Source organism: Falco biarmicus, chromosome 2, assembly GCF_023638135.1.
Source record: "Falco biarmicus isolate bFalBia1 chromosome 2, bFalBia1.pri, whole genome shotgun sequence".
Classification (NCBI taxonomy): domain Eukaryota; kingdom Metazoa; phylum Chordata; class Aves; order Falconiformes; family Falconidae; genus Falco; species Falco biarmicus.
The window spans coordinates 65,704,054-65,731,858 of NC_079289.1; the positions used below are offsets into that span (position 1 = coordinate 65,704,054).

Sequence of the window (27,805 nt, forward strand, 5' to 3'; positions counted from 1 at the left end):
GTATATGCCTCATCCTTTCCCCCACTCCCTCCAAGAGAAAAATTGCTACACAGACTACTCAAAGTCTTAATTCAGCTCTCACCGAAGTGTAACTACTGGCTTCGACAGAATTATTCACAATTTACAATCCTGTAATGCAGATCAGGCCATCCTTCATCAGAGACTGAGAAAGCAGAGAAGGAATACCTGAAGGTCCATTTGCAGTCTAGTGTTTATCTGCTCTAAGAATTTTAATTTTATGTATACAATCAAAGGTATTTTAGCAAGTTTTTTTTAAATTGTATTTTCTAATCTTGCTGTAGGCAACACCCTTTAGTGTTTACATGAGAAGGTCTTCCTTAAAAGGGAGCATCAGTGCAATAAATGGCTTCTTACGATAACAGCGTTTGACAGCATATCTGCATAAGCAGAAATCTTGCCATGATGCAAAGAAAGGGGAGGGAGGGTTCTGTTTAAGCATAAACATGACCATCAACATTAGGTGCCCCAGCTTTGGAAGACAAGCGTGTGATGGAGAAGCAGGGCAGCACCTGCTCAATTACCAACAAAACCATCAAAACTTTCATAAGCAGCTAAGGCTCCTGAACTGAATGTGAGATGCAAGTAGCTCTCAGGTGGAAGCTCAGAGATATAGATCCATCAGTTTGTCAAGATTACCCTCTTGGTGGTCTCACTGGAGTTTTAACATTTGTTCTTCAGAGCAGCTGACCAAGCCAGTACATATGGGAGGCTAACAAATACAGCATCATCAAGAAAACATGTGCTATGGGAGTGGACTGAAGTGTAGGAAGTTTCACGCAGTCTCATGACGCTGCCAGTATACAGACATAAAAGCAGGGGATGCACCTGCTGTCCCCTCCATCTGATTTCCCACACACACAGTCAAGCTCCTGATACTTGTCCAGAGACAGCTCTGACCTTCACTTGAGTGCACAGATTCAGCTCACTGAAATGAAAGAAAACTAAACTCAACAACAACAAAAAAAAAAAGTTGCACTCTTTAGGCCTGCTTTACAAATTGAAATGGATGTCTGGTTTGGTTTTTTTTTTAGCAGAGGAGCATCAGTCAACAGCAGGTATGCTTGGGCTGGGCAGCACAAGAGTGTTTCATAGCTAGGAACAAGATGAATAGGGAAGGGGAAAAGCAAGACCTGCCTGAATTTCAGCAGCAACAAGCTACTCACTTGAGTTAGCATATCATGATGCCGTGCCTTGAACTGCACCTACGAGAGCAGAGTCAGAAAGCAATGTGTGAAACATGGAGAACAGCATTGGGCAGAACAGATATAAGAACACAGGAAGAGAAGCTAATACTGGTATCTACCTAACCCAGTAATTTCAGAAATAGACATTTGTTTTCAACTAACAATAATAAACAAACCTAAAAAATAAAAAAAAAAAATATCACACAAAAAAGTCAACCCATCTGAAGAGTAATTCAATGCAATGAAAAGTTTTCAAAAGCATTTTCTGGAAAACTGCAAAGCTAAGATATCCAGCACTTACATAACATCTTCATGTAACAGCATTTGGTACTTTGACCAGCAGATAATCACCTCAATGAGAAGACAAGAAAACACTATTAGTCCTCATGAGAGAGATTAGAGAACACTTTTTCCAAATGTACTAATTCCAAAAGAGAACAAAAACTCTAGAAAGTTTGCTTCTTAACATCAGAGGCTCTGAGCAGGTCTGTTTAATGGTTTCACTCCTGTGAATTTACCCCTACACACTCTAAACACCAAGACACATTGGCTTCTACTCTTACATATGAATCATTTTTTACTTAAGTTATGAATAATTTGATGTCAGGCTGGCAGCCCCAAACACAAGTATCTTCCATTTCGAGTTAGTTTCCTTCTCTGACCTGCAGAAAGTATGCTTTGGTCCCCATTTCTGCCCCAGCCACGGCTGTTCCTGACAGTCCATGAACAGTCACAGCACTCCTCCTCCAGAAACAGCAGCGGTCCCAGACCTTTTCCATTCAGCACACTGAACACAAGTCAGTCAGAACACAACCACCACCACATTTAGCAGAGTTTGAAATATTGAACCAGCAGTGATAAATCTGCATAATCTATTCTGCATCCTCCAGAGTCTGTCAGCCTCAAGCCTTAAATAGCATTGCAGTCAATCAATAACAACACAGGCTGCCACTTTATTTTAGCTATGCAACATCAGCTTAAGCTGTACTTGTTAACTTTTTAATGTGCAGAAATGATCTTGAGAAGTCTTGAATATATTCATCAGGGTGACATGCAAATAACTTTTCTTCCCTTCTTTACTTGTTGGTTCACTAACTTTGAAACACTAGAAAAATCACTGTTATCTTTAAAAAAAATAAAATTTACATTTTCTAAATAAGAATTTTCTAAGAGAAACACACACACACCCCTATATATAGATAGGTACTCAGAAAAAATTCTCTCATTCTAAAAATACCTATTCAACAACCTTATGCCCCATTTAAATGGGGATAAATCCTTTTACAGTATTATGCAGTGAGCACATTTAGTTGTACTTACTTCTACAAGTAACCACTTAAGACATGGCACTAAATCCCAACAGATGACATTAAAAGGGACACCTTCTCAAGGCAAAGTGGATTTCCCTGATCAACCTTAGGATTATTAGACTTAAGGGAGGCCCTAAGTTTGTCAGAGATAAGATAGTTCCTCTTTAACCTTACAGACATGCAAAGAGGCATCTCAAACATTTACTGCATATCAAGTTTAATGGTGGAAGGGTAGTAGATACCTTCTCTTGGCTACTGACCTGCTTAAACACTAGTATACTAGCACTTAAGGAAATACTCTGCCTGACTTCACCCAAAACTCTCAGTTTCCCGAAGAAAAATTCAGTTGCTTTCACAGTGTCTTAAACTACATAGCTCTGCATGAATTAGTAAAGAAGGCACAGCAAAATTAAGAGAGAGGAAGTACAGTCTACAGACCAACAATCCTCCTCTCGCCAGCTGGACTGTCACAACATAAGCAAGGTTTTTGAGTTCTCAGAAAACGGTGAATTTACCCTTTGAATGAGGTAAGCTGCGAGTAGAGCACCAACTCACACCAGGTAGTAGCCAACCTTCATCACAAATATTTCACAGCTTCATGCTTCTGATCACACTTAGTGCCAAGGAGAGACTGTGCTGCCAGAAGTCCCACATTTTAGATGTGATTTATGACCTCAACACCTGTGACCACAAAAGGTCCATCCCTGGCCTTTTCTAAAGAAGATAAAAGAGCTTTATAAGTTTATGAATGTCTTAAATTGTGACAGCCCTCACAGTGTACAAATGGACCATTATGATCTCTGAGGCCAACAGAATGATGGGCAAAGGGTCCTCCTCATTCTGTTACGGCCCCTGCTAGCCTCTTGATGTGCAATAGCCTCCTGTCCCAATTATTATGCCAAAACTATGGGACACTGTAACCTTTAAAACAAGCCCTGTTACCACTAGAAAAAATAGTTTTACAGCAGAGACTAATATTCCTAGATAGAAGAGTACTAGATTTCAGGGACATGAAAAGTTTGTTACCTCACAGTGACAATTCACAAATGAGCTGCTGCTTCAGATTTTTCAAGTATAATTTGTTTCACAAATTAAAATCTGGCAGAAAGGTCTCTGCTAACCAGTATACAGCCTTTCACAGCATAAACGTTGAATATGAGCTTTTAATTTTTTTTCAACTGAAAATTTAATAGTTGATGCCATTTAAAGAGAAAAAAGTAGCAATTATGTAGAGTATATTTATTAAATATTATTAACAGTACAACATAAGTCATGTTGTCAAGCAGAAGGACTCTCTTTGTAGTTTTTCCAGCCAATGAGCAGCCATACAGCCTTATGTTGTTTCCTTTCAGGTTTTGAAACACTGACTCATGGAAATATCAGCACTGCACACTTCCTCAAAGTGGCAATCTTATAGGAAGTGTTTGTTTAGTCTTACATGACACATTGTTTTGTTTATGTATAAGGGATTCCGGTAAAAATAATTTTCAATTAAGGACAAAAAAAAAAAAAAAAAAAGACAAGAGGACAACAGTTTCAGTTATGGGAAGCCAAAACAAATCAATTTCAAATAGATATCTGAACAGTGCATTCACTAGCACAGATACTACTTTTTCCTTTTGCTCTACATTACTTCCTTGCAACAGACGTGAGCAGAAGTAGCCAGGCATTGAGTTCTTTCAATTCAACAAACCACAAAAGAAACCAGAAACTGGACAAGAGGTAGGACACTGCCCACAACGACAGAGTTTGCATTGTTGCCCCATGACTTCAGTATCTCAATGAGACCCTGTTTGGAAGTGGCACATCATTGGCAGTGCAACCAAATGAGGGAAAGATAGGTTCCTAAGAAGCTCAAGGGTTCACATTTTTAATAGATGGAACAGATGGCTCAAGCCAAATCCAAACATGACTAGAAACAACACTACTCAGAATGGAGAAGCATTTGGGAGATCTGGGATATAATTACCCATGTAGCTAAATATGACTGATTCTATGTAACACATCAGTCTCAAAAGAACAAGTTATACCAGCAATAGAAAATGCATTCATTTACCTGCAGCTTCTTGGCAATACAGGACAAGACCCAGACATAGCAATACATTACATGAGGGCATTCAAACATCTCTAGGGTACAGATGTTTTGCATGGCCTGAAGCCTCCAAACTGCATCAGCCTCTCTACTAAGAAAAGCATGTCACCATGGGTACCCCACCACACCACAGTCTCACAGTGTGTTTGCACTGATCCTTCAAAGTATCAGTCCTACATTTCGTCAGATTTACACAGAAGCATACTTGTACATCAATGCCCTCATTCATGATTTGCCAGCAAAGATGCTATAGAGAAGGAAACATCTTACCAGGTCAAGCACAAAATATCTGAAAGTCAGAGATCAGTTGGAGCTTGTCCATGAAACAAGAACAAGAACTGACCACTTAAGAGAGCATGATAAATGAAAGCAAACTAAGAAGGGAAATAACTTATCCCTTTGTCTTCAAATAACTTATCCCTTAACCCATCAAAAGTTTCAAAGCCTCCTATCACTAGAGAAGAGTATCACCTACAAGACACTAGTGCATGAGAACTGGCAGAAAAATTTACTCTTGGGAATAGCTGGCAAAAGTAGTGTCCCTCCAACGTTCACCATCTCCTTTCAAATCCACTCACAGGCTTTTCTGCGGGGAATCTACAAGCCTCCATATGCAATGTCTTTGAGAATAGGATTGCTTTACACGAAGTCTGATGAACATGCCTCCAGCTACTTCCTCGTGAACAGAAGGGAACAGCTCGCTTCTGTGCGTACTTACCATCGCCCTCTGCTGTATTACAGCAGGAAACCCGGGCGCCGCGGCGCGCCAGAAAGCGCATTATTCTTGCGGTTCGTTAAGACCTTTGCTTAGAAGCAGAAGCGAAGCACCGGCGTAGCTGTGATGCACGCAATTTCCCCTACTTACTATCCACGCCAAAAGCCGGCAGGAACCCTGACTGCAATACTACACGTTAATCAAACGCTTAGCTCTGATGAGGCCTCTTGATAACTGAAGTCAGCAGTAGGATTAACTTTAGTCCATGATTTAATGAGATTAATCTCAAGTCTTTTGCTGCTGTTATCTCCGATCTCTTCTACCACTCGATGAAATTCCCACACTCTAGTGACATCAATCATTTCAGTATGCTAACATCACTGTTTTTTTCTCAAAACAAACAAAAAACCCAAAAAAAAACCAAAACAAAAAGAAAAACCACCGAAGAGTCATCCCATATGTGAGATCTGTTCTTATTCCTTTCAACTAACAAGCACTAGATAGGCACAGCCTGTAACAGCATCACTTCCACAGTATCCAAATTTTCTCCCTTGCAAAAAGACTTTTTCCCCCCTCCCTCTCCTCTTTGAAAAGAGTCAGAAAACAAGTTTCTGACCATACTTCATAGTGTTAATTAATCTGTTTTCTGGATGCATAAAAGAACACGGAATCAATACGCAAATTGTAGTTTATGTCATAAAATTCTACTTCTTAAAATCTGCAATCACTAGATGACCTGCTAACGTTTAGTAAGAAAACGATCCTAGCAATGGTCTCTTTGAAATGCTAACGCCACCATCTAATAATGAGCCTTCCGATGCAAACTCAAGTTTCAGTTTTATCTAACACGGCAAGTGGTGGCTGCAGATTGGCTTTTACACGGACGGGTACGCCAAGTGGAGATTTTTCAAGAGCGTTAATAGGAAGCTGCAAGCCCAACTCCCTTAGTACCCCACCACTGCGAGTCCGGCGCTAAACTGTCTCGCTTCCCTGAAGCTCGCAGCCACCATGCCCCATCTCGGCGGGGACAAACCGCTCCCTCCGCACGCGGCTCTGACCGTCACGGAAACGAGGGATTTCCCTCCCTGCCAGCACACTCAGAACTCTACCAGGGAGAGTTTAATCTGCACGCCGACACGCGTCGCTTACTTTCTAGTAACGTGGTTTGGAACTCGATCAACAGCAAGAGGAGGCGCGGGTCTCCGAGCGCGAGCGGCAGGGAGCCGTGAAGCAGCGGCAGCCTCGGCCCGTCCCGCCCGCCGAGGAAGGGGACGATGCACCGGCGCTTTCCCACCGCCGTTTTGGCCGGCTCTGCACCGGCTTTGCCAGTGACACACAGAGCCGAGGCTCGGTGACCGCCTTCAAACTTTTAGCGCGTAGCTTAGCAACGAAAAGGGGGAAAGAAAAAAAAAAAATCGCGAAACCCGCCTAATATCCAGCGCCGCCCGGGCTCGGCCGGCGCCGCTCGCCAGCCGGACGCGCACCCGGCTGCCGGCCTGTCACCGCGACACCCGGCCGCCTCACAGGAACCGGCCGGCCGCCCCTCACGGCGCCGCTCCCCACCGGCCCCGCACCGCCCGCAGCGCCCCGCCGGGCCGAGGGCACCGGCCGCCCAACCGCGACCCCAACCGCTCGCCCGGCGGGACGGAGCGCAGGGCAGCGCGACGGAGCGGCCGGCGCCGGGTGCCTCGCCACACCGGCGTCCCCCAGCACCCGGCGCGGCCCGCTGCAGCGGCGGCTCCCCGCCCGCTGCCAGCCGCCCCCACCCCGCGCCCTCACCGATTTTAATCCTGACGCTCTGGAAGACCCGCAGCCCCTCTTCCTCCACCGCCATGGTGGTGGTGCCGCCGCCGCGCCTGGCGCTCAGCACTGCTCAAGCCCCGCCGCCGCGGAGACGCACGGGCCGGGCCGGAGGAGGCAGGCGAGCTGCTCCGCCGCGACGGGAAGGAGGGCGAAAGGACGGCTCGGAACGCGCCGCGACCGGGCTGCCGCCAGCGAGCGAGCGAGCCCCCGAGCGGAGCGGAGCGCAGCGCCCGCCTCTCCCCCTCGCGCTGGCAGCTCCCGCCCCCGCCCCGCCGCCGCCCCCTCATTGGCCAGCGGCTCGGCCGGGCGCGGCGCTCATTGGGCCGCCGCCTGCCAGGGGTGGGAGGGGGAGAGGGATGCCGACCCGGGCGGGGGGGCTGCGGTGCTCCGCCACAGCTGGAGCGCGGCGCGGGCCGGAGGCCGCCCAGCTGCGGAGCGCGCGCCGCGCCTCGGCCGCCCTCTCCGCGCCGCGGGGCTGCCGGTGGCGCCCTCGCTCCCGGGCCCTGCCGCGCTGCGGGAGCGGGGCGGCGGGTAACAGCGGCGGGTAACAGCGGCGGATGCATCCCCTCCGGCCCCACCGGGACTCCCGAGGAGGCAGCGAGGGAAGGGGGGAGGCTGACGATCTCCACGGCCCGTCTCCAGTGCCGGCCCGGACCAACCGTCGCGGAGCAGCCGTTGGCCCCGGCCGCGGGGCCTGCGCGTCATGGCGAGAGGACGGGAGGCAGGGGGGGTCGGGTCCTCTCCCACAGAGCCATACAGAAAGGGCACTTGCGATGCCCCAGGTTGAAAGCCATTCATTAGTGGGGAAACGAAGTCCCGTATTAAATAAACAAACCCGTCTGGGCGCTGGAAACAGGCCAGTCTGTCTCCTGGCTCCATTTGATCAGTGGCAAAGCTCGCTCTACCTGATTGCATGGGAAGAGCTGGAATTCAAATTTCAGACTTGCACAATTACACGTTAAACAGCAAGAAATAGGACGTGTCAGCATCCGGTGCCAAACTTCAAGTCTTGTGAAGTCAGTCATTGAAATACTCCTTCCCTAAAGGTCTGGCAAAAGCGAGCACAAAGTTCAATAGAGATCTATAGATTACATTATTTCAAAAAGTAGGAAATCAAACTACCTTTGGTGCAAACAGTCACAACCCCCGTAAGGAGACTCAGAACATCCCTATGCAGAAGAGCCCAGGTACCCCACAGTCCAGCATGTCCGAGAAGTACAACAAAATGCCCCTTCTGAAGCCTGCAGCAACAACAAAGGAAAAAAGAGGGGAAAAAAGCCCCACCATCAAATGCTTTCCCACTCCAGCTATAATTTCAGAAGTGAGAGAAAGGCAGACAAAGGACTATCTATACAGATATTAAGAAGCCTGTATTAAGGGAGAGCAAGAAATAAGAAGGCAAATCCTAAGTCAGTCACATGCAGTATGAAGTCTGTATGCAAGAAGCTGTCCAGGCAAGCCAGAAGAATACAGCTGGGCAGTCCAACATTGCTTGAATCATGTACAACAGTTAGTGAATTGCCTTTATTAAAAAAAAAGAAACAAAAAAACCCTGAGATATTGAAATATATAAAAGCAAATGAAAACTTGGGAAGGAGCTACAATGGCGGTGGAAGTGAGCTTCTACAAAAGCCTGGGGCATCTGGGTTTTCCAGCTTAGGTATGGGCCTAACTGAAGGAAACTGGCAAGCTCACAGACGGAAAAGGAAGCAGTGAGTTATCTTAAGGAGCTGCCTGACTTACTGTGTTCTCCTTGTCTGCATAGCCAAATGGCATATGTAATTTGATAAAAATAAATTTATAGCACAAGACTCTGAAGAGATTTTGTAAAGCACAGGGTTCCATTTACCAACATGCATGCCTTAATTCCATCCTCCTTGCTGCAATATGCCCAGTGTCCTCCGTAACCCCATTACATTATCCTCGTTCCACCTACCATGTGTCGCATCTTCTTTATAATGCTCCCAGTTCACTGCAATATTTCAGCTTCTCTGCCAGCTGGTCCTTTGCATCCCCCTATGATACCTGCAGTACTCCCTGTCCTAACAACCTTTAACATTTTCTTCACCATAGCCCCAGTTTCACCAGTCAGACTTCTGACACCTCAATTTTTGTCTCACCTTCCAGCTGGACAAGAGGCAACACAAGCAGCAGCCTGAACAGAAGCTACAAGAATGCTGATCAGATAGTTCACATTTTAAGAAAGACACTGATTCTGACTGGCCAGCCTGTTGTTGCCTCTCAGATGCTGGATGTGACAAACAGTTTTGGAGTATGCATGTTGTACAGGTCTGTTTTAACACTCTGTGCATGCTCACAGATGAAAACAAACCAGCTGTTGCTTTTTCTCCTTTGCCACACATGCACACACCTTGAACACACTTGCACAAAATAAATACAGGCCCACTGAGTCAGCTCACTGAAGAATGGCAAACAACCATACACACAATGCTGTACACAGGCAGAAACAGGGACTTCCAGCTATAAGCAAGTGGATCAAGTTTAGCTATAAGCAAAGGAAAATGGATCCTATTGTCAGGATCCCTATAAGTTGACCCCAAACAAGCTCACAAATTGAGCTTATAGATCTCTTTAAAAATATGTTATCTTTGTACTTGTGGTGATTCAGTAACCAAAGAAACTGATTCTACACACTGATACTGGGAAATTATAAACCTTCCCCAACAGCATCAGGGAAAAACCTGCTTCTATGCTCAAAATATTACAGACATCTCAGATAAAATATTTTACTTCTGTTTTCTGTGTTTGCCTTTGGTACATAAAGACTTCAGCTGACCTCATTTCCCCATCTGAAGCTTTTCTCATCTGCAGAAAGTTGACCCCTAAATAGTCATTAAAAAAAAATCAATTCATCAATTCTCTTACCAGCATTTGCTGTAGTAAGAGTTATTCTCAGCAGATACTCAACTTCCCATTTTGCAGCTGTATTCTTTTCAGAAAGTCATGGCACTTCTATCTCCTTTATGTCCAGGAAACAGAACAAGATATCTACCTATAACCCAGTTGTTACACATTCTCAAAACCAGGCTACACATAAATTCCCCACCCCTTTTTGAGCACCCAAATTTGCAGTCAGAGCACACCATTCTTTAATTTAATTTGACACAGCATAAATTCACTCTGTTATCTAAGGTGATGGCTGTTCCCCACATCCTAACCTCAGGTGTTGCTTGCAACCTCTCCCTGTGCTAGCACTGGTGCTCACAGGGGGGTGTGGTGTACCACATTTGTTAGTTAAAAAAGAAAAAAAATACACTGGCATGACTCCCATTTGTACATTAAGAAAAACAAGAGGCCCGAGAGCCATGACACTTTGAAACTCTTTGCCCAGGATCATAAGCAACCTGAACAGAAAGCATCCCAATCCAAAGGTGCGACTGGGCACAGTGGCATGCTGGGCAGCTTTGTGTGCTTACCCATGGCTATACTTCCAGGCTGTTTTTCAGGGTGGCCTAGCTTTAGCCAGAGCATGGATATGTCCAGGGAGAGTGTGGCAAAATACAACCATAAACCCAGCCTTTCCTTTAAAATGTAGTCAAGTTTTGCACTTAAGCATAAAAGAAACTACCAAAAAGCCTACAGAATCAATTGGCAACAATCAGAACAGGCGAATGTTAAGAACAAAACACCAGAACAGTAAAAAAACCAACTCTAGTAACAATAATAATAAAAAATAATACAGCAAAGGACAAAAAAAAAACCAAAAAGCCACACCACAAAACCCCCTGGCACCTTCTTACACTCTTCACCGTGGCATAAATCAAGCTTCCTCACATGAGGATCTACAAATTGTTACTTGTGTCTTGCTGTGTTTTCCAGCTACTCTTCTGGTTTCCCACCAGCCCTTTTCTGCTGAAGCTATTTGACAGTGCTTTCGTGGATCAGTGTGCTAGTTTATTTTCTGTTGTCTTTTGTTTTCTGAACATAAGGCTAAAAGCCTTTTGCTTCCTCTGTAATAAACATCTTTCTCCAAATCTACGTGCCTTACAAATCCAAGAAAGTAAATGAAAGCAACATTTCAAAACTCACATGAATATGTATTTTTAAAGATGTTAAATGCATCATAAGAAACAGCCAAAGAGTGTGCGTTGCTTTTTCAATATGTCCATTGTTGAAACAAAATCTCAGCAGCAGCATATCACATGTGTGTGTATTACAGATAACATGTGCAGCCAACATGAGGTTTGCAGCTGCTAGCAGTCTGATCAGAAAATCTAGGCGAAGAGAAATGCAGCTTTTTAAGATGTGGATGAGTCTGTTAATGACAATATCTTTTCCAACTTTCTTCATCCAAGCCATATGGGTTTATATTATCAGCTCTTCAGAGGATTCTTGGGTCTAAATTAGACTACAAAGAAGGTCATTTTCTATGACTCATTTGTGCCAAGCAAGGAAATAATTTCCTGTCTTGATCTACATGATAGCTTTCTCTCGGGAGCAAACAGAATGTAAGAAGCTTTCTAATCTTCTTTTGCATTATGCAAGAAACTAACAAAATAGGAACCTACTATCCCCTGGGTAGCTCAAAGCTGCTACCTATATTTATGTGAAGAAAAATGTTTAAGACAAATCTAAGGAAATATCACTGTAACACAAAGAAAGGCTATGATCTGACAACTAAGCAAAATATTTTGATTGAATTTTAGGAAAACATAGATAGTTTCAACTAATAACACCTACACCAGGCCTAAAGGCAGCTGCTATCCAAATAGAGATGCTGCATGATATGACTACTCTGACTAGGGTGACCCCATAAGCATTTATCCCTAGCAAAGCAAGTGGAGAAACAAAAATGTCTTTGGTAGTGCCTCTGAATCTTACTCCTTGACTGAGTGGTAAATTCAGCCCTTGCAGTGATACCTTTCACAGTAAGATAGTAAAAGTAGTGATTTATTCCACCCCCCCGGAAGTCCTAGAATGAACCAACTGGTCAGGAAAGGGCTGCAGTCCTTCCCCCGGTTTCCATGGATGGCAGAAACATACTATGTAAGTAGGAAATTAAGAGTGAGTCTGTGATTACCTGTGTCTCCAAAGGCTAAGGGTTTGTATCTGATGTAGCTACAAAAGAATGAAGAAACAGTAATGAAATCACTTGTATGATTAGTCTGGCAGAAAACCACTTTGGCCATTGCACTAAATGAAAGAAGGAAAGGAAGAGAATGATGGCAAGAAGAAGCTTTTAATTAGGAAAATGCCAGCAACAGTGATAAGAAAGCACAGATTTCACAAAAATACAGCAGTGACAGTTTAATTGAAGGAGAGACATGAGTAAGAGTGGACACTACAGAGATGGCTGTTACCAAACTCTGTGTGTGTGTACCAGTATATACATGTATGGTGCACTCACACACTGGATAAAAATAGATCTATGCATCAGAAGCAGGAAACCAAGATTGCACTGTAGTTACTACACTTAAAGAAAGCAAAAATCCCTGTGACCCCTGAGTACAGGAAGAAAACCATGTCTACCTGTTGTTCTTGCTACTTGCCTTTTCAAGAAATCTCACATTTTTGCTGGTTGTTGCTGGAACACTGGGCCAGGAAGAGGCCAGAAGGGGAAAAAGAAAAATGGCTTTAATTACAGGAAAAGGGGGCCAGTGAGAACCGGTTGTTACAACAGCTGAGACAATACAACTAATTTTCATGTTGTATGTTTTTTTAATATTTAAAAACAAACAAACAAACTACTTCACTCTTTTAATCCTTGTTCAACCCTTCTAAAAAAATCTATCAGTCTAGCGTCCTCCTAAATTATGTAACTATGTTAAAATCCAAGTCATTTCAGCAGCAAGCATAGAATGTTCAGGATTCTGGTGAAGTTTACCAACACAAAATACCTTCTGGTTAAACTCAGAAGCATTGCGTTCTGGGTCATATTTGCTTTACTCAAGCCTATAAACTTTGCTTTCCTATTAAGGAACAAATCCCTTTATCCTTCCATAAAAGATTATAATGTAATAAAACTGCATTAAGACCTTACAGAAAAAAAACACCCAGTGATTATGTACAAGAATGAAATGTGCTAAATTTCACTGCAGTTTAATAAGTATGCATCCTTTCTCATCTCTTCCACATTAGCCTTCTGTAGAACTGCTGTAACTAAGTGAAAACAGCAAATAATCTCGAGAAAGAAAAAATGAGCAGCAATGAGACTTCCTACTCTTTTAAAAATACTGGGTACTGCTGTTTACAATAAATATGTGGTTATGCAAGCAGGCATATAAACACCCATATTTCATAAGTCATTGCATATTGGCAGCCATAATCATAATTTTCATATCTTCTTTCATTTTATGTCATCAGCTCATTTGCAGTCTTCTCTGTTCTTTACAAGAATTAATTTGACAGCACAGGACTCCATCCTTAGTCTCCAACCCCAAGGCAAAGCTTCAAGCCCCCTCAATTTAGCAGCACCAATAGTATCTCTTCTGAGGGGACTGCAAGGAGGGCTCTTACCCCACCTCCTCCCTCATATCCACCCCAGGGGATTTCATAGGCCCCCGGAGGGAAGCCGCTGGGATTATACTACCAACATCTACCCAAAACCACCCATAAAACAAACACTTCTCTGCCTCCAAGATATGTCCCGGTTTTATGCTATAAGCAAGATATACATGCCAGATGCTATAAAGTTTACACTGACTTTGGGAAGTTTTGCATAATTCATCCACAACCAGTGCTGTGAGTGACACAGCTATCCCACATGCGGCTGTAAACCTTGCATAGACTTTTCCATTTAATCACGCGTTTACTATGGGTCAGATCCTGCAGTCTTCCATTTGCTCAAAAATCCCATTGAAGCCAATGCTGGCAGGTCAGCTTGCAAATGCCACCCTCTCTCTGTGCGGTGAATAGCTCCCATTGAACCCACTGGGATTACTCATATGTGTGAGTAACTATTAACGAGAGCAAAAGGAGCAAATTCTGGTCTTCATTAGAGACTGCTAATCTGAAAAAACCCCTCCCTCTGTCAGTAGCACCAGGCAGAGCAGCTCTGCTGGTGAGACGCTACGTAGATAAGGCAATGTGGCACAATTTGGCACTATATTTTTAGCATGTATTTCTTTAAAGCATCGGCTAATTATCCAGGCATGACTGCATGGAGGAGATGTCTCCCATCACAGTACATGTGCAAAGATAATCTTACACCATGAAACACAATTATCCAGATGGTTATTTGGAGGTTTTTGGAATAGAAGCAATTTCTCTGATCTGGGAGATAAAAAAATCAAAGCTGAATTTAAAAAAAATCATACCACAATTGATTCCCAAGTATTTAATTGCATATTATCATGGGTAACTACTAATCAGCTCCAATTACACAATCTTATTTTATTGCTGTTGGAAACACATTTATAGCCACTATATAATGTGTATATTTAAATCAATATCTGAATTAACAGTCTGGTAAACACATCATTTGTACCTCGATTTGGTTACTAGTGTGATTATCATCTGCCACCTGCTGGAAATAGCTGTGATATCTCAACTAAGTTCCACAGATGGAAGGTCGGTCACTTATCAAACAAGAAATCTCAAAGAGCAAAATATGCTCCTTGTACCCAGGATCTTATTCCTCTTGCACCCACTGGGAAAGTTTAATTTGCACATGGAGGTATTTATGTGCATTCACGGAGAAGCCATAACATGACATGGTTTAAACAAACAAACAAATTTAATTTACTATTGAGAATAAGGTTATCTGCTTGCGTCTGACCAGAAGGCAAGATATATAATCTAAAACTAATGCACCCAGCTAATCCCGTCTCAAGATGGCATAGCACTCTTGCCACTCTGCTGGAAATGGCACAACTGCCAGTCCCCCTGCACCATCCTCACAAAGGGTTTCTTCCCCTACCCCATACAGTCTAGCATTGTCTTTGAGCCTCATTTAAAGAGATTGACCAATCTGGCTTTATGGCGGCCCATAAAACCCCCAAGGAGAACAAAACCTGCCTGTCCAAGACATCTGCTGCTCCCACTCAAAAAAAACCCTACCAAAAACAACAACAAAAAAACCCAAAACAAGACCAAAACGAAGCAAGAGTGTTTGGATGAAGTATTCCTCAGAGCGCCAGAACCTTGTAACTTGCTGCCTCTATGCCAGCAAACCAAAGAAATCCAAGTAAGCCAGAGGGTAAATCTGAAGGCAGCACTGCAAGACTCGCTTGCCTCTCTCACTTGTGTGGAAAGGGCTGAATATTAGCAGGACGCATAGGTAAGACTAGCACTTCTTGGCCAGTGTGCTAGCTTGTTGCATCTGGCTAGCCAATGACGGGACTAATTATATTGGCGTAATTTTGCAGTTGGCAGGTCTCCCCAAGCCAGTGGGGAGAGAGGGACAGGTACAACTGGATTAGAGTTTCAGACCCTTCTTTTTTTTTTTTTTTTTAACCCCAAAGTCATGTCCAGGCCCTTAAGCAGCCAGCTTCTGTGTGCCCAACAGGTTTAGAAGAACAGCGTAGGGTTCACATTTAGATAGTGCTTGCATTCAGGGAAACAGTGCCTTTCTCTGGGTACCTTTCAATTATTTCTGAGGTCAAAGAAGGAAAATAAAAAATGAAGATGGGAATACAAGTGATTTTTGAAGGTTAACCAGGTCCGTGGGATGGAGTAGAGAAAGAAAAGGAGAATACACATCCAAGACCTAATAAAATTATAAATAATTCCTTTTTTTCTCCGCTAAATTTTTTTAGTCATTATAAAGCAATCAGATGTTTATAGCAGTAAGCAGTAATATAAGCCCTGAAAGCAATATAATAAATCTAAAATGCTGAGCAACACGTTAAGAAAAATTAACATTGGCATCTGCTATCACATGCCTCCTGCAGAGTGGAAGGGCCAGGCCTGCTCAAGGTGTGCACCACTGGGCAGAGGCACATACATCCTACTGCACTGTACAGCAGCCACACAGGGAATACTAAGCACAGCCCATTCCCATAACACGTGTGCACCACCATGCACCCACCTACAAACACACAAAATGATGTTTCTGTTAGCATTTGCCTTTTCTGTTCTTAGGAGGTTGCTATGCTTCAGGCCAGGTTTTCTCTGTGCCATAGAGACTACCACCTCTCTTCCAACTTAGGTCTTTCCTGGACTGGCAAGTTGCCATCCTTCCAGCTGCAAATTCAGCTATGCCTTGTGCTGACAAGTAGACTGATGTTTGCTCTTGTAAAGCCAGACAAGGGCTTGGTGCAAAGAAAAGACTGGTAAATTAAAAACCTGCCAAAGAATCAGCAACACTCGCAGCCTGCGCGCAACAGAAACCTTACCATCTCTCTGCTGCAGCCATTGCTGCAGTGACATTTGTACCCAGGGGGACACATGGCTGAATGCAGATGCTTGCCTTGGAGTGGACAGGCCTCCTGGGCCAAATCACCTAACCCTCTGTCCCAGGACAGGACACGCTGGCCTATGGCTACAGAGCAGCTTTCCAGCAGCAACAGTCTGTGCCCAGTTACCTTCTCCAGGGTCTTCTGGGGCTACCCAGAAAGTGCTTCTCTCCTCAGGCAAAGGTCGGGGAGATGACCCTGGCTTTATCACTGCGTACAGACACCACAGCACCCACGCTGCCAAGACCAGCTTTCCTCAGAAAGCTAAGGACTACTGCACAAGCAAACCAACCTCGGTGCAGAAGCACAATCATCCAGTAGTCCTTTCCTCTCCCTTTGTGCCCTCCTCCCATGTTAAAGCCACTGAGGAAAATTAGTTATCAGCACTAGTCTACTTGGCATTTTTGCTGTAGATCAAGGAAATCCTGGATCTTACCAAACATCGTCCAGATTTAAAATTGTGTTTGTAGATATAAACATATGGATAGATAAATAACCCTCCATATAATTATGGCAATGTTTTTCCCTTCCTCTTCCTCTCTTCCCACCCCCTTTCCCTTGTCTCAATTTCTGAGACAATAAGTGGGAAACAACCTTTTTTTTCCCAGCCAAAAATTAATTCCTGCTTAATGGTTCCAGAAGGGGTCAAGTCTAAAGGAAGCATCTGGTAAATCTGCTTTTGTATTGCAGTGGGAGCCATAGCCCTCACGTCCTCCTCCCTTTGCACCACGCGGCGCAGCAAACACTTGTGCCACACTGGGAAGGGTTTGCTCTGCTGCACACGTATGCACGAAGACACACTCTGCATGACTCCAGGCAGCCCTTACATGGAAGTGGCTAGGTATGCTGTGTGCACAGACACAGTGGGTCCCACTCACCCCAGCAGGTTTTCTAGTTGCTTTTTTTATCCCCCTGACTACAGATGGACTCTTCAGCTACTCAGTCAGGTGGCTTGCTTGTGAGTTATATGATAAGGGTGTGTGCTTGCACGGTCAAAGTCACAGCATTGGATCCTATCATGTAACATACTGAACTGACACACACACACACAAAAATTGGCTTCTCTCAGCATCTCCAAATGCCTGTCCAGGGACAGGCAATGAATGAAGGAAGACCGGCCGCAATCCTTAAACACACCCACAAGTGACTGCAACCTTGCAGTTCAGTCTGTGCATGTGCTCAAAGTTGGTCAAACACTTCATAGAATAAAGTGAGAAATTGCCATAACTTTAAAATAACCAGGAAAGCTGTCAACAAAAACCCAGGATTTACTTTCCTCTTCACACATACAGAAAACCTTTAAAGCTTCACAAAATGTACACTCAGCCTTTTACATTTTCCTACTACATACACAAAGTTCACAGCAAAAGCAAACAGTGGAAAAGGAAATTCTGGTCCTGGGGAGCAACAATACCTCCAAAAATATGTTCTATACTGGGTGTGCAGCGGGAGAAGAAGCATCTTTAACTTATTCCATAACTGGGCCATAAGCATAAGCAGCTGCTGTAGCTGGCAGCTCCTGAGCCAACCCAAGTTCTTCTGGCAAAGACAGTGGGAGAGGAAAGGGCAGCAACTCCCTAACCTTGCAACATAGTTCAAGGGGGGGGAAGTAACTCAAGGTTCAAATTCCTAGCAGCAATACCACCTGCAGACCTTACAGCCCTATACATTATATGAACAAGTTTGCTTAAAAATCAGACCAAAACAAAAAGGAGACTAAAACACAAATCCAGAAACCTATGGAGCCATAGGGGGCTGAGATCTCAGAAAAGCAACTCAGTACACTCCAAGACATCCACATTAAAAAAATAGTCTTGTATTGACCGCCTCACTTTTTATGCTGCAGAAAACACAGTTCTCTCTGCTTTGTGTGAAAACTGAATGTATACATCTCTTGATATATAGTGGAAAACACATTTTTTGCAAAAATCTTACATTTCTTATCTACTTATTTCTCACCTGTTCTTCAGCAAGTACCTTTTGCTATTAAGAAATTACATGCAAGTCTTTCTGCACATAACACAGAAATTCCCATGGCTGTCACTTCATAAAATTGTATACAGAATAAAAGTTTCATAAATATCTGCTTTATGCTGTAGACATGGTAGGTCCAGTCCTCTGGTTTGTTACAGATACTTCACGAGGCTGCTTTGACTAAGCAGTAAAATGCCACTTTAAAGAATCCCCTGCTGTAGCCTTAAGTTTAGATTGTGAAATTAGAAAATGTGTTAGGACCTCTTCCTACCTGACCTGCCTTCCAGCACTGTCTTCTGACAGAAAGGACCTACTGGATCTTAGGTAGCTCAACATGAAGACAGCCAATTTTGAAACTGTTGATTTGCTTTCCTTACCCCAAACAAAACCCAGCAACAACAACAAAAACCCACACAAAACCCAGTTTAGAGTGAACACATATATAGTCCACAGTTTCTGAGGGTAGAGAGAGAGTAGGTAACCACAGAGGAAATTAAAGCCACTTCCCTTCTGTCACAAACTTTAATTCAGAATCAGCTGGGAAACTATTCCAGGTGAATCCAATTTCTTACTGGGCCATGTTTCCATCAATGTAAGAGGCTAAGTTTTCCTTGTATTTTAAGGGCTTCATCAAAATCAGTGAAAAGATTGATAATGGTGCCCTTCAGATCTGTCCATAACAGATCATTATACATGTAGCATTTAAAAGACCAAGGCCCTGCCAAGAAAATGCCTAAGCATTTCTATTTGTTCAAGAGCAAAATATAATTGTATTATGTGCACACTTAGATTTTATATATGTTTGAAGAAATGCATTTCAATTCTGTACTCTCTGTTGGTTTTACTGATATTCTCCACATCTTCCTGTTACATTAACAGGAAAATAATAAGAACCAAAGCAGCTGAAAAAAACCACTCTTCAACTCCATCCATCATTTCTATGAAAATAAAGAGCATCTGCTTTACAGCTCAAAATTAGTATGTATCACAGTTTTAATTTTGTCTGCTTCTGTTGTTTAAGCACCATTTCACACCAGCTATAATAAAAATCACAAATGCCCTATCCAACCCTACTTCACCACTGAAATGCAAAAGTTAATCAAGAGACAAATTCAGGAAAGCACTGGCCCTGATTCTGTGTTAGGTAGCTGCGCAACAGATGTGTTGCCATTCCCTTGCACCCACACGAGATGCTGTGTAAGAACCACCTACATGAAGAACCTTGTGCTAAAATGGAATATCCCCTGGCTCATCCTTGTATAGACCTATTCTGGTTAGTGAATTTTGATACTTTGAGCCATAGGTTCCCTCCTTACTTTCCCAGTGCTTTTATATAATGTGCATTATCCTACCTTAGGAACTACAGGCCTTATCGAGAAAATGCATGAGCCAAAAGCAGTGCTTCAGCAGTCTGCTGGACCCAGCTTCACAGTGGTCCAAACCATGAGGACAGAAACATCAAATGAAGTGTGTTAGCTCAAGCCCAGCTTTGGAAGAGGCCAAGCTGAATTTGAATGAGCAGAAGCACCTTTTGTATTTTTGGGTGGGCCTGAGAAAACATCTTTGCCCATTCTTCTCCCTGCCAAACACTGCCTACAAAGAACTAAAGCCAAGGTGGCCCTGCATTAGAACCAGTGGTCAACTTGGGAAATAACTGGCTTTTGGAAGCCTGTTTGAGCTTTCCGTAATTCATTAGCAATCAGATGGCATGCAAATAAAGGTGAAAAGGCTATTAAAAACCAAAACTATTTCACTATGAACACATTTGCTGTGGCTTTTGGTGCATACTTACCAAAATAAAAAACCCCAACATTTTAAACAAGTTATTGCAGAGCAAAAGATGACACCTCCCACTGTGGGTTTGCTTGGAGCATTACTGAGGCGTGTTGTTCAATTCAAGGCTCAGCAAATATAGGGCATTATACAGTCCTTTGCATATTTACAGTAGTGTGCAAAGCATTATTAATAGCTTACACCACTGTCTTTCCTTCACTAGCAGGAGGTAGGTTTGGCTAGTGAAATATAATTGGTCATCTATTTTATACATGAATAAAATACCTTCAGGAATGCTTTGCAATAACATTCAGTTCTTGTTTGCTGTTTGTTAAATGTATTGTTTGAAATGCTATCACCAGCTATTCATTCTTTTTCTGAGCAGTGATGCCATGGCAACCCCCACGTGACCGGCTACAAACATACCACAAGTCTCCAGGGCTTTGCTTTAGGAAAGGCTCAGACTGGTATTATTCATACTTTTCTTTTTTTTCTTTTAAAAGCGCAGATTCAGAGATACTTTATGCAAGATGCATCGAGCCTACCAGTCAGTTTTACCATGTGGCAACAAATATCTTCAGCTAAAATGGGACAAAGCAAAATATGAAGAACACAAGAAAAGGGTAGGTACAACTGTTTGATAAAGAGCAGAGACCTTCATGAACGAATCTTACCCAAAAAGGCTACAGCATCTCTCTACTGATTCTTAATCCTGTTGTGAAAACTACTGATCAGCAATAAGGTACAAGAGACACGTTTTAAGAATATCTAGCAACTATGGGTACAGCTTTTGTGTCCATTTAGAGTTATCATAATGATGTTCACCAAACTGAGAAGTGAAAAAGATTTGGTCAGTCATCTGCTCCAAATCATTAATAATGCAGGGCTACCTACTCTTGAAAATCTGTAAGTAGTGAATACCATCAGAGATGATTCAACTGTATTGCTACCTTAGGAAGATTGTATCACAATGTAATTAGCTTTAATATGAAGAAATAGTTCTTCATTATTTCCAGACTGGGTCTGTTTCATCAACTGTATAAAAATAGCTTCCTTCCTTCCTTCCTTCCATTGTTCCCATAATTTGACTTGCAGGTGGAAAAAAGTTAAAGATGAGGTAAGGAATTGAATTTGCCATATTTTTCTAATCAAATTGACAATATGGAAATAAATAAATAGATTTCCTTCTGTGTGAATTAACCTCGAGAGGCTTACTATTGTATATAAGCATGGCTGTTTAAACAGCGGCTCTTTTAAAGCAGGGAACTGACATTAGCATAGCTGAAATACTGTCAGCATCCACTGTGCTTACAGAACTCTCCTTTGTTCAATGTACAGAGCACTTCATATACGCGCTAAGGCATTCAGAGGCCAAGAACAGAGGTTAGATATCATCACAATATATAATAAAGAGATGTATTTATAGAGAAGAAAATATTTCCTACAACTCAACTGCTCTTGGATTAAACACAAATGTTAATTTCTGAGTGCAAGCAAAGAGAAAGAGTAACTATCATGTTGGGCAAAGGATGGCTTAGAAGGTACAGAATTTTGTTCCTTGTTGCAGGGTTCACACCCAGATCAAGTAGTGACTAACAAGGTCTCCAACGGCCAAAGGACAGTCTTTTCAAGTGTCCCTGTGTTGTCATGCTGACACACTCCTAAATTCCCACGCTAGTTGGCCAGAAATTTCACCATGCCTTCTGCTGACATGAATTCAGGCTTGCTGCGGTGAACAACTCCCAGAGCTGTGGTACCCGCGGGTTGAGGCACCTGAAGGCAGAAGGGCAATTTGGTAGGTTTGTCCTGAATAACACAGCCCCCTGTAGCACAGACTTTTACTCTGCCAAAAGAGACAGGCATCACTCTGAGAAAGTGTGAGGGTCTCTGCTTGGTGATATGCAGGCTTTGCGTTGAAGGAGCTCACAAAAAAATGAACCAGAGCAAGAGAAAAAGGATAAAAGGATGAAAACAGGGAGCAAGGAAGGGAAAAATGTAATATTAAAAAAAAAAAAAAAGAAGAAGAAAGAAAAAAGAAGGCATGCTTCTTGAAGAAGACCACTAAAAAATGTCAAAATTTAGGAACAAGGTATAATTTTCTCCATGATGCAAAGGTGAAAAAAATGCCAGCATGTTTTTATGTATACAAGAGCAAATGCTTCCAGTCTGAATAATTTTGGAAGAAAGGAACAAGGGAAAAAAACAGAGTTACATCTCCTCTCTGCAACACTCTGCATAGAATTAAATATAAAATAGCTGTAAAACCACCATGAATCTGGAAAGTGCCATGACAGAGATTAGGGTGGGCTTAAAAATTATCAGATTTTACCTTTTACAGTTATGCATATAAGGACAAGACAGAAATTAATTATAACACTCTCCAGAAAATGCAATTATATTGATAGGAATTCCACAGAAGATATTTTGTTTCTAAACCCACCTTTTGTTGTTTTAGGTTTGAAACAGCTTGCATATCTATAAATTAAAATCAGAGTTTTCATAAATATCACATTTTATTCTTCACATTGGTGATTTCTATTGATACAGTAACAACCATCTTTTACAAACTGCGTGTCTTAAAATTATTTTTAAAATAACTTGATAGCATGATAATTTAAAGGACTCAAAGAATCAGAGGAGATAGCAGCAGCAGAAGCCAAAACCACCAAAACCCTCAGAGATTTACCAAGTTTAGTTATGCTGTCCAGTAAAACCAGCTATTTAACATGATGGGATCTAGAAAGGATTAAGATGAGCACTCTCACCTCCCCCTGAAATCAGCTGGATTTGAGAGCAGTTAGCCCCTTCTGGGATTCCACCTCCTCAGAGACAACTGCCACAAAAAAGCAGCTGAATGTTTTCACAAGAAGCCAAGCAGTTCAAGTGAATTTCAGACAAAGCTGGAAACTGCTAAACATTGTCCCAGTCAATGCTGTAAATTATTCAACCTGTTATAAAAGCGAGGAACCTGTTGTGGTAGTATGTATGACAGGTCTGCCATCAGGGATTCCAGCCTGGTCCTCCCTTGGCTCATCACAAAGCTGCTGCAAAAAGAGACATGGAAAACTGCTGCTGCGCTCAGAAAGTGCTTTGGTCATGTCCTGCTGTGAGGGGTTTGCATTGGTGCTGTGCCTGCTGATGGTACTTGGCAGCCTCTTGGTTTTTTTAATAGCAAGTATTTCTTTCTTCTTTCTGTATCACTGAAAAAGGGTTCCAAATAGCCTGAGTCTGCCTGAGATGGAACAGGTCAAGTATGAGGTATGACAGAGGGAGAATGTTTATCACAGGTACTTCATGACAAAAGTCATGGTATCGTTTTAACTGATCCAGTCTCTCTCACTGCTCTAAAGTGCTAATAAGAAGAGGCCTGGGAATATGTTCAACACAGGAAGTCCTTTTCCAGCATTCTTCCTTCTTACTGGCAGCGTCCTAAATGTGCATCCCTTTGGAAGACCTAGCACAGTTTAGGAGTACCTAGGGCTTTCTTACACTGGCCTTTTTATTTCTGCTGGATGCCTACTAAAAACTGCATGCCTTCTCTTAGACAGCCTTTCCCGTATCATAACATCAACACCACAGTATCTGGACTGTATGTATTTTTACATTTCCCTAACATAAAGAGCACTTTGCATCACCAGCAGACTTTAGAACAACTGCCTTTAATATTTTCATTTCCCACTATTCTGGGCAAGTCTGGCTTTGCTGATACAGTGAATCATATGTTTAATAGTGTTACTGCTGGCTAATAAAACAGAACATGAGAATTAAAAGATTTCCCGTAATGATATGCAAGGGTATTTCCAACAAAAATGGATAAACATTTAAATTCTGTTGCAGATCCAGGCAGCAAAACCATTAGTGGACACAAGTGCCCCTGCAATATACAGCCACCTTCATCTGAAGTTGGGGAAGCTGAAGGTATAGTATTGGCTAATTTCACTGAGCACTACCACGCTTAGCTTCACATTTCCTCTCAAAGAAAACAAAGAGACTACCAGATGGTCACAATTTCAGGGCTTTTCTTTTTCCTTGGTGCAGTGATTTTTGCAACAGGACTGTCAGGATCCATGAATAGCACACTCCCAGCAGCATTAAATAACTTATTTTATCTTTATGATTATTGATGAAATCAGAACGTTTCAGATACAAGTGCTAAAGTGCTCAGATAGCCTCCTAAAAGGTACTTCTGCACAACCATGAAAAAAACCTTGCAAATAACAAGAATAGCACAATCATCAAAATACACACAGAGCAATGAACTGAATAATAGGATGTTAACATATTCAAAGCACAAGAAATAACAATGGGTAGCCTTGACTGGCAGTTATCCTTCAAAATCTTACAGCTCCCGAGAGGCAAATTTTTATTAAAAGATGAGAGTGGAAAAAAATTGTTACCTAATTAACTCTGCTCACTAAAAGGAAACAACAACAATTAAAAAAACCCATCTGTGAGCACAGCAGAAAATACATGCAGCTAAACCGTGTCAAAGGCTTAATTTCCAACACAGTGCCCCTTAGGCAATGGGGCCATAGTCCATGTAAGGACTTCAGGATCAATTTCCTTAAAACTGTTTATCATCTCACTGTGCAACATAATAATCCCCAGACACCTTAAAATAATTTCACTAGCAAAACAATTCATTTGTCTCCATGCATAAAATTAGGGCTTGGATTCAATTGCTGTTGTTAATTTTCTCCTATTACAGTAATATACAGTAAATATAACACTGATAAAGTTCTTTTGAAAATGAAATATTGCATAAATCCCCCTCCCCCACCCAACAGAGGTTAACGAAAAAAACACCAACAGGAACTCATACTCTTAGGGATGTCCTCTTGAACTACAGTACAGGTTCCAATACCTGGAAGTGAGACTGCAGTCCTAGTCTCTTTCTCATCCTCCTCCTTTCCAAACTGCTACAGAAAGAAAAAACCCAGCCCTCTAATATTGCAATCTTCTAATAACCAGCTCTTCTTTACAATCATTCTTCTCAGGGTTATTCAAAGCCTGATGTGATCATTATAATGCACCAGTTTTAGGTGCCTTTATACTAGTGTGACCAGCATCTGACCTGCTTTGGTTATAAACCCCAGCAAACAAGGCAGATGCACTAGATTCCTTAGAGAAACCCGCTACTCTAGCTTTAGCCACTCAAAACTATCAGAGCAGGATTTCCTATTTGTTTTATACAGGACTTGTAATGTCTTTGGAGTGCTTAGAATAAAATATGGGAAAAAAGGGGGACAACGGGAAAGAGTGAGATAGTATGCTCACAACAAGACTATTTATTCAGTGATTCTGTTCTGAGAGGCTTTTGAGAACAAGATGTTGAAGTCCAGCTATGAAAAGCGTGCTTTCCCTGCTTTCCTCCATCCACCCTTTCTCTGGTTACCTGCAACTCAGCCCTGCTGGAGAAGGAATTACTGGGACTCAGATAACCTTGAAAATAAGTTTTTTCTCTTCACCTCTCCCCATTCCTTCCCAATCCCCACAAACACATTTTTAGCATGAATTTATGTTCTTCAAAAAACAATATGGTAACATTTTTTACAAATTAGACAATGCCCCAGGATATCCAAAGGGATTCTCTCTCCTCCATTGGACTCTGAATTTTCATCACATTTTTGACACAGTTAACTTCAGAGATTGAGATTATTAATATCTTCCATTTAAAAATAAAATTTTAAGACGCTTAAAATCATGCTAACAATGAACAGAACTGGCTTGTTCTGGCTCATACATCTCTCTCCATTTGTTTGTTGCACCCAGTTGTTGCTTCTCTTCTTACACTAGCCTGCAACCCCTTCCAGGACAAAAATGGCCTGCAACTGGACCTAATCCAAATTTCACTGAAGTCAATGGAAAAACTACCACTTGATACAAAGCCCAGTGAAGATAATGGAAAGACTCCCATTGACTTCAGAGGGGTCTAGACAAGTCCCATCATGTGTTGCACACTGTCCATCACAAGCCTAGGTTTTGATGAGAATCTGTGAAGGCTGCTAGAGACACAAATGATAATGATGATACTGGAAAATACGTTGACAAATATTTATAGAAATTCTATTTACACTGATGAAATGCATTTGCTAATCACCCAGGCTACTGCTGTGGTGCAGGAAAGTGTTTCAGGGTCAAATTCACAGCACTGCAAAGAGTTTTCTCTCCCTGTGTAACCATTAAAATGGAGAAACAAGGAGTTCTCTCAATACTAGCACAGAGCTTTACCTATCAGTGTCTGTCACACTGTCTAGAGAATGGGGTAGTAATTTTGAACACCCTTTAGGTATCCATGGTACATCACTGCTGCTTGCTATGGTCTTGTAAAAACAGAAGCATTTATATATGCAAAGTTGGAGGAAGACCGACTTTCCGTCATTGAAAGAGACAACCATTTACTGCTGGATTATTATAAGAAGAAAGGGACGAATCGACAACAAAAATGACTATAAGGCCAAAAGTCATCAGCAGTACTATTTCTATGTAGTTATCACATTACCTTCCCAGTGACAAACATAGCTAAGGATAAACTGCTCTGTGAGGACATGTATTTTAAAGGCAGCCTAAGGTACAATCAACACTTCAGAAAGCCATTGCTTGCCCTGTCACACAAAATCCAATGCCAGGTCATTTTCCTTCTACCCTCTGTTGGAGAGAAGATGGCTTTAAATTAGTTTTCCAATTTAATAACTGAGGGAATGAAAAAAGAGAGAGAGGGAGAACATTGCCCTACTTTAAGGAAATAAATGAAGCAAACCTATTATGTCTCAGCAAAGCTGTTGTTCCTGCTAAGTGAGTCATTGCTGCTGACTTTGCCAGTTGTTCCTACAGACACTACCGGAAAGAGGGAGATCCAAAGCTTAGAGATGAAATAAAAACAGAGCAAAAAATAGAATTAAAATGAAAAAGAAAAGTGGAGCAGGAAAAAGGCAGAAGTGAAAATATAATTTACTGCTCCAAGGAGACCAAGCAAAATATGCCTTGAGGATTTATCACTAGATTTATCACTAGAGAGAACCACCTTACATATTTTTGATTCAGGAAGAAATTTGCACCCTGAATAGGGCATGGAAAACCAGTCAAAAACAGGGATAGGCTTTTGAAATTAAGAGGGTGGTTTGTATAACCCAGGTGGTGGTTGTTACCTCTTGTGATTCATTTACAGACAGACTACTTCAATCCAGACTGACTACTCATCAGGCCCTAAAATGTCTCCAGACAGCAATACGCAGCTCAGGTGCAAGTGACATAGGTAGAACTCACTACACATCACTGTCATAAGTATCCTGACATTGGCATAGTTCCTTGGGAAGATAGAAATTACCTGAAACAAAATTGGTCATGTCCACATCATGCAAATCCACATCACAGCACTTATGGCTTGTCACTAGTGAATAATACGCAGATCAGTGCAGGCATCAACAAACATTAGTTAACTTTGCTGCTGAAGGTGTGATTCCACAAGATATGAAAAGAATAGAGCATCCTCCCCCTTTTCGTTACCTCTCTCCCTTCCTAATTCAAGTGGCAAACCCGCGTTGTTTTTTTTGGATCAACTCTGGTTTTCATCAAAC

General features: G+C 42.3%; 1 protein-coding gene across 6 annotated transcripts in view; it reads right to left on the reverse strand.

The window, feature by feature from the left end:
• Positions 1–27,805, reverse strand: part of RASA3 (RAS p21 protein activator 3) — a 179,712-nt gene that overhangs the window by 127,394 nt on the left and 24,513 nt on the right. For 2 of the 6 annotated variants that reach the window (XR_008820035.1, XM_056327479.1), the window contains exon 1: positions 8,248–8,366. The exons of 2 other annotated variants lie outside the window; for them this stretch is intronic. Coding sequence is in view for 1 of the 4 variants with exons in the window: in XM_056327480.1 (XP_056183455.1) it covers positions 7,102–7,156 (55 nt within the window). In the remaining 3 variants the exon portion in view is untranslated. Of the gene's footprint in view, positions 1–7,101; positions 7,357–8,247; positions 8,367–12,166; positions 12,205–27,805 lie in introns of those variants that run through there. 2 more of the 6 variants (XM_056327482.1, XM_056327480.1) reach the window with 2 other exon arrangements.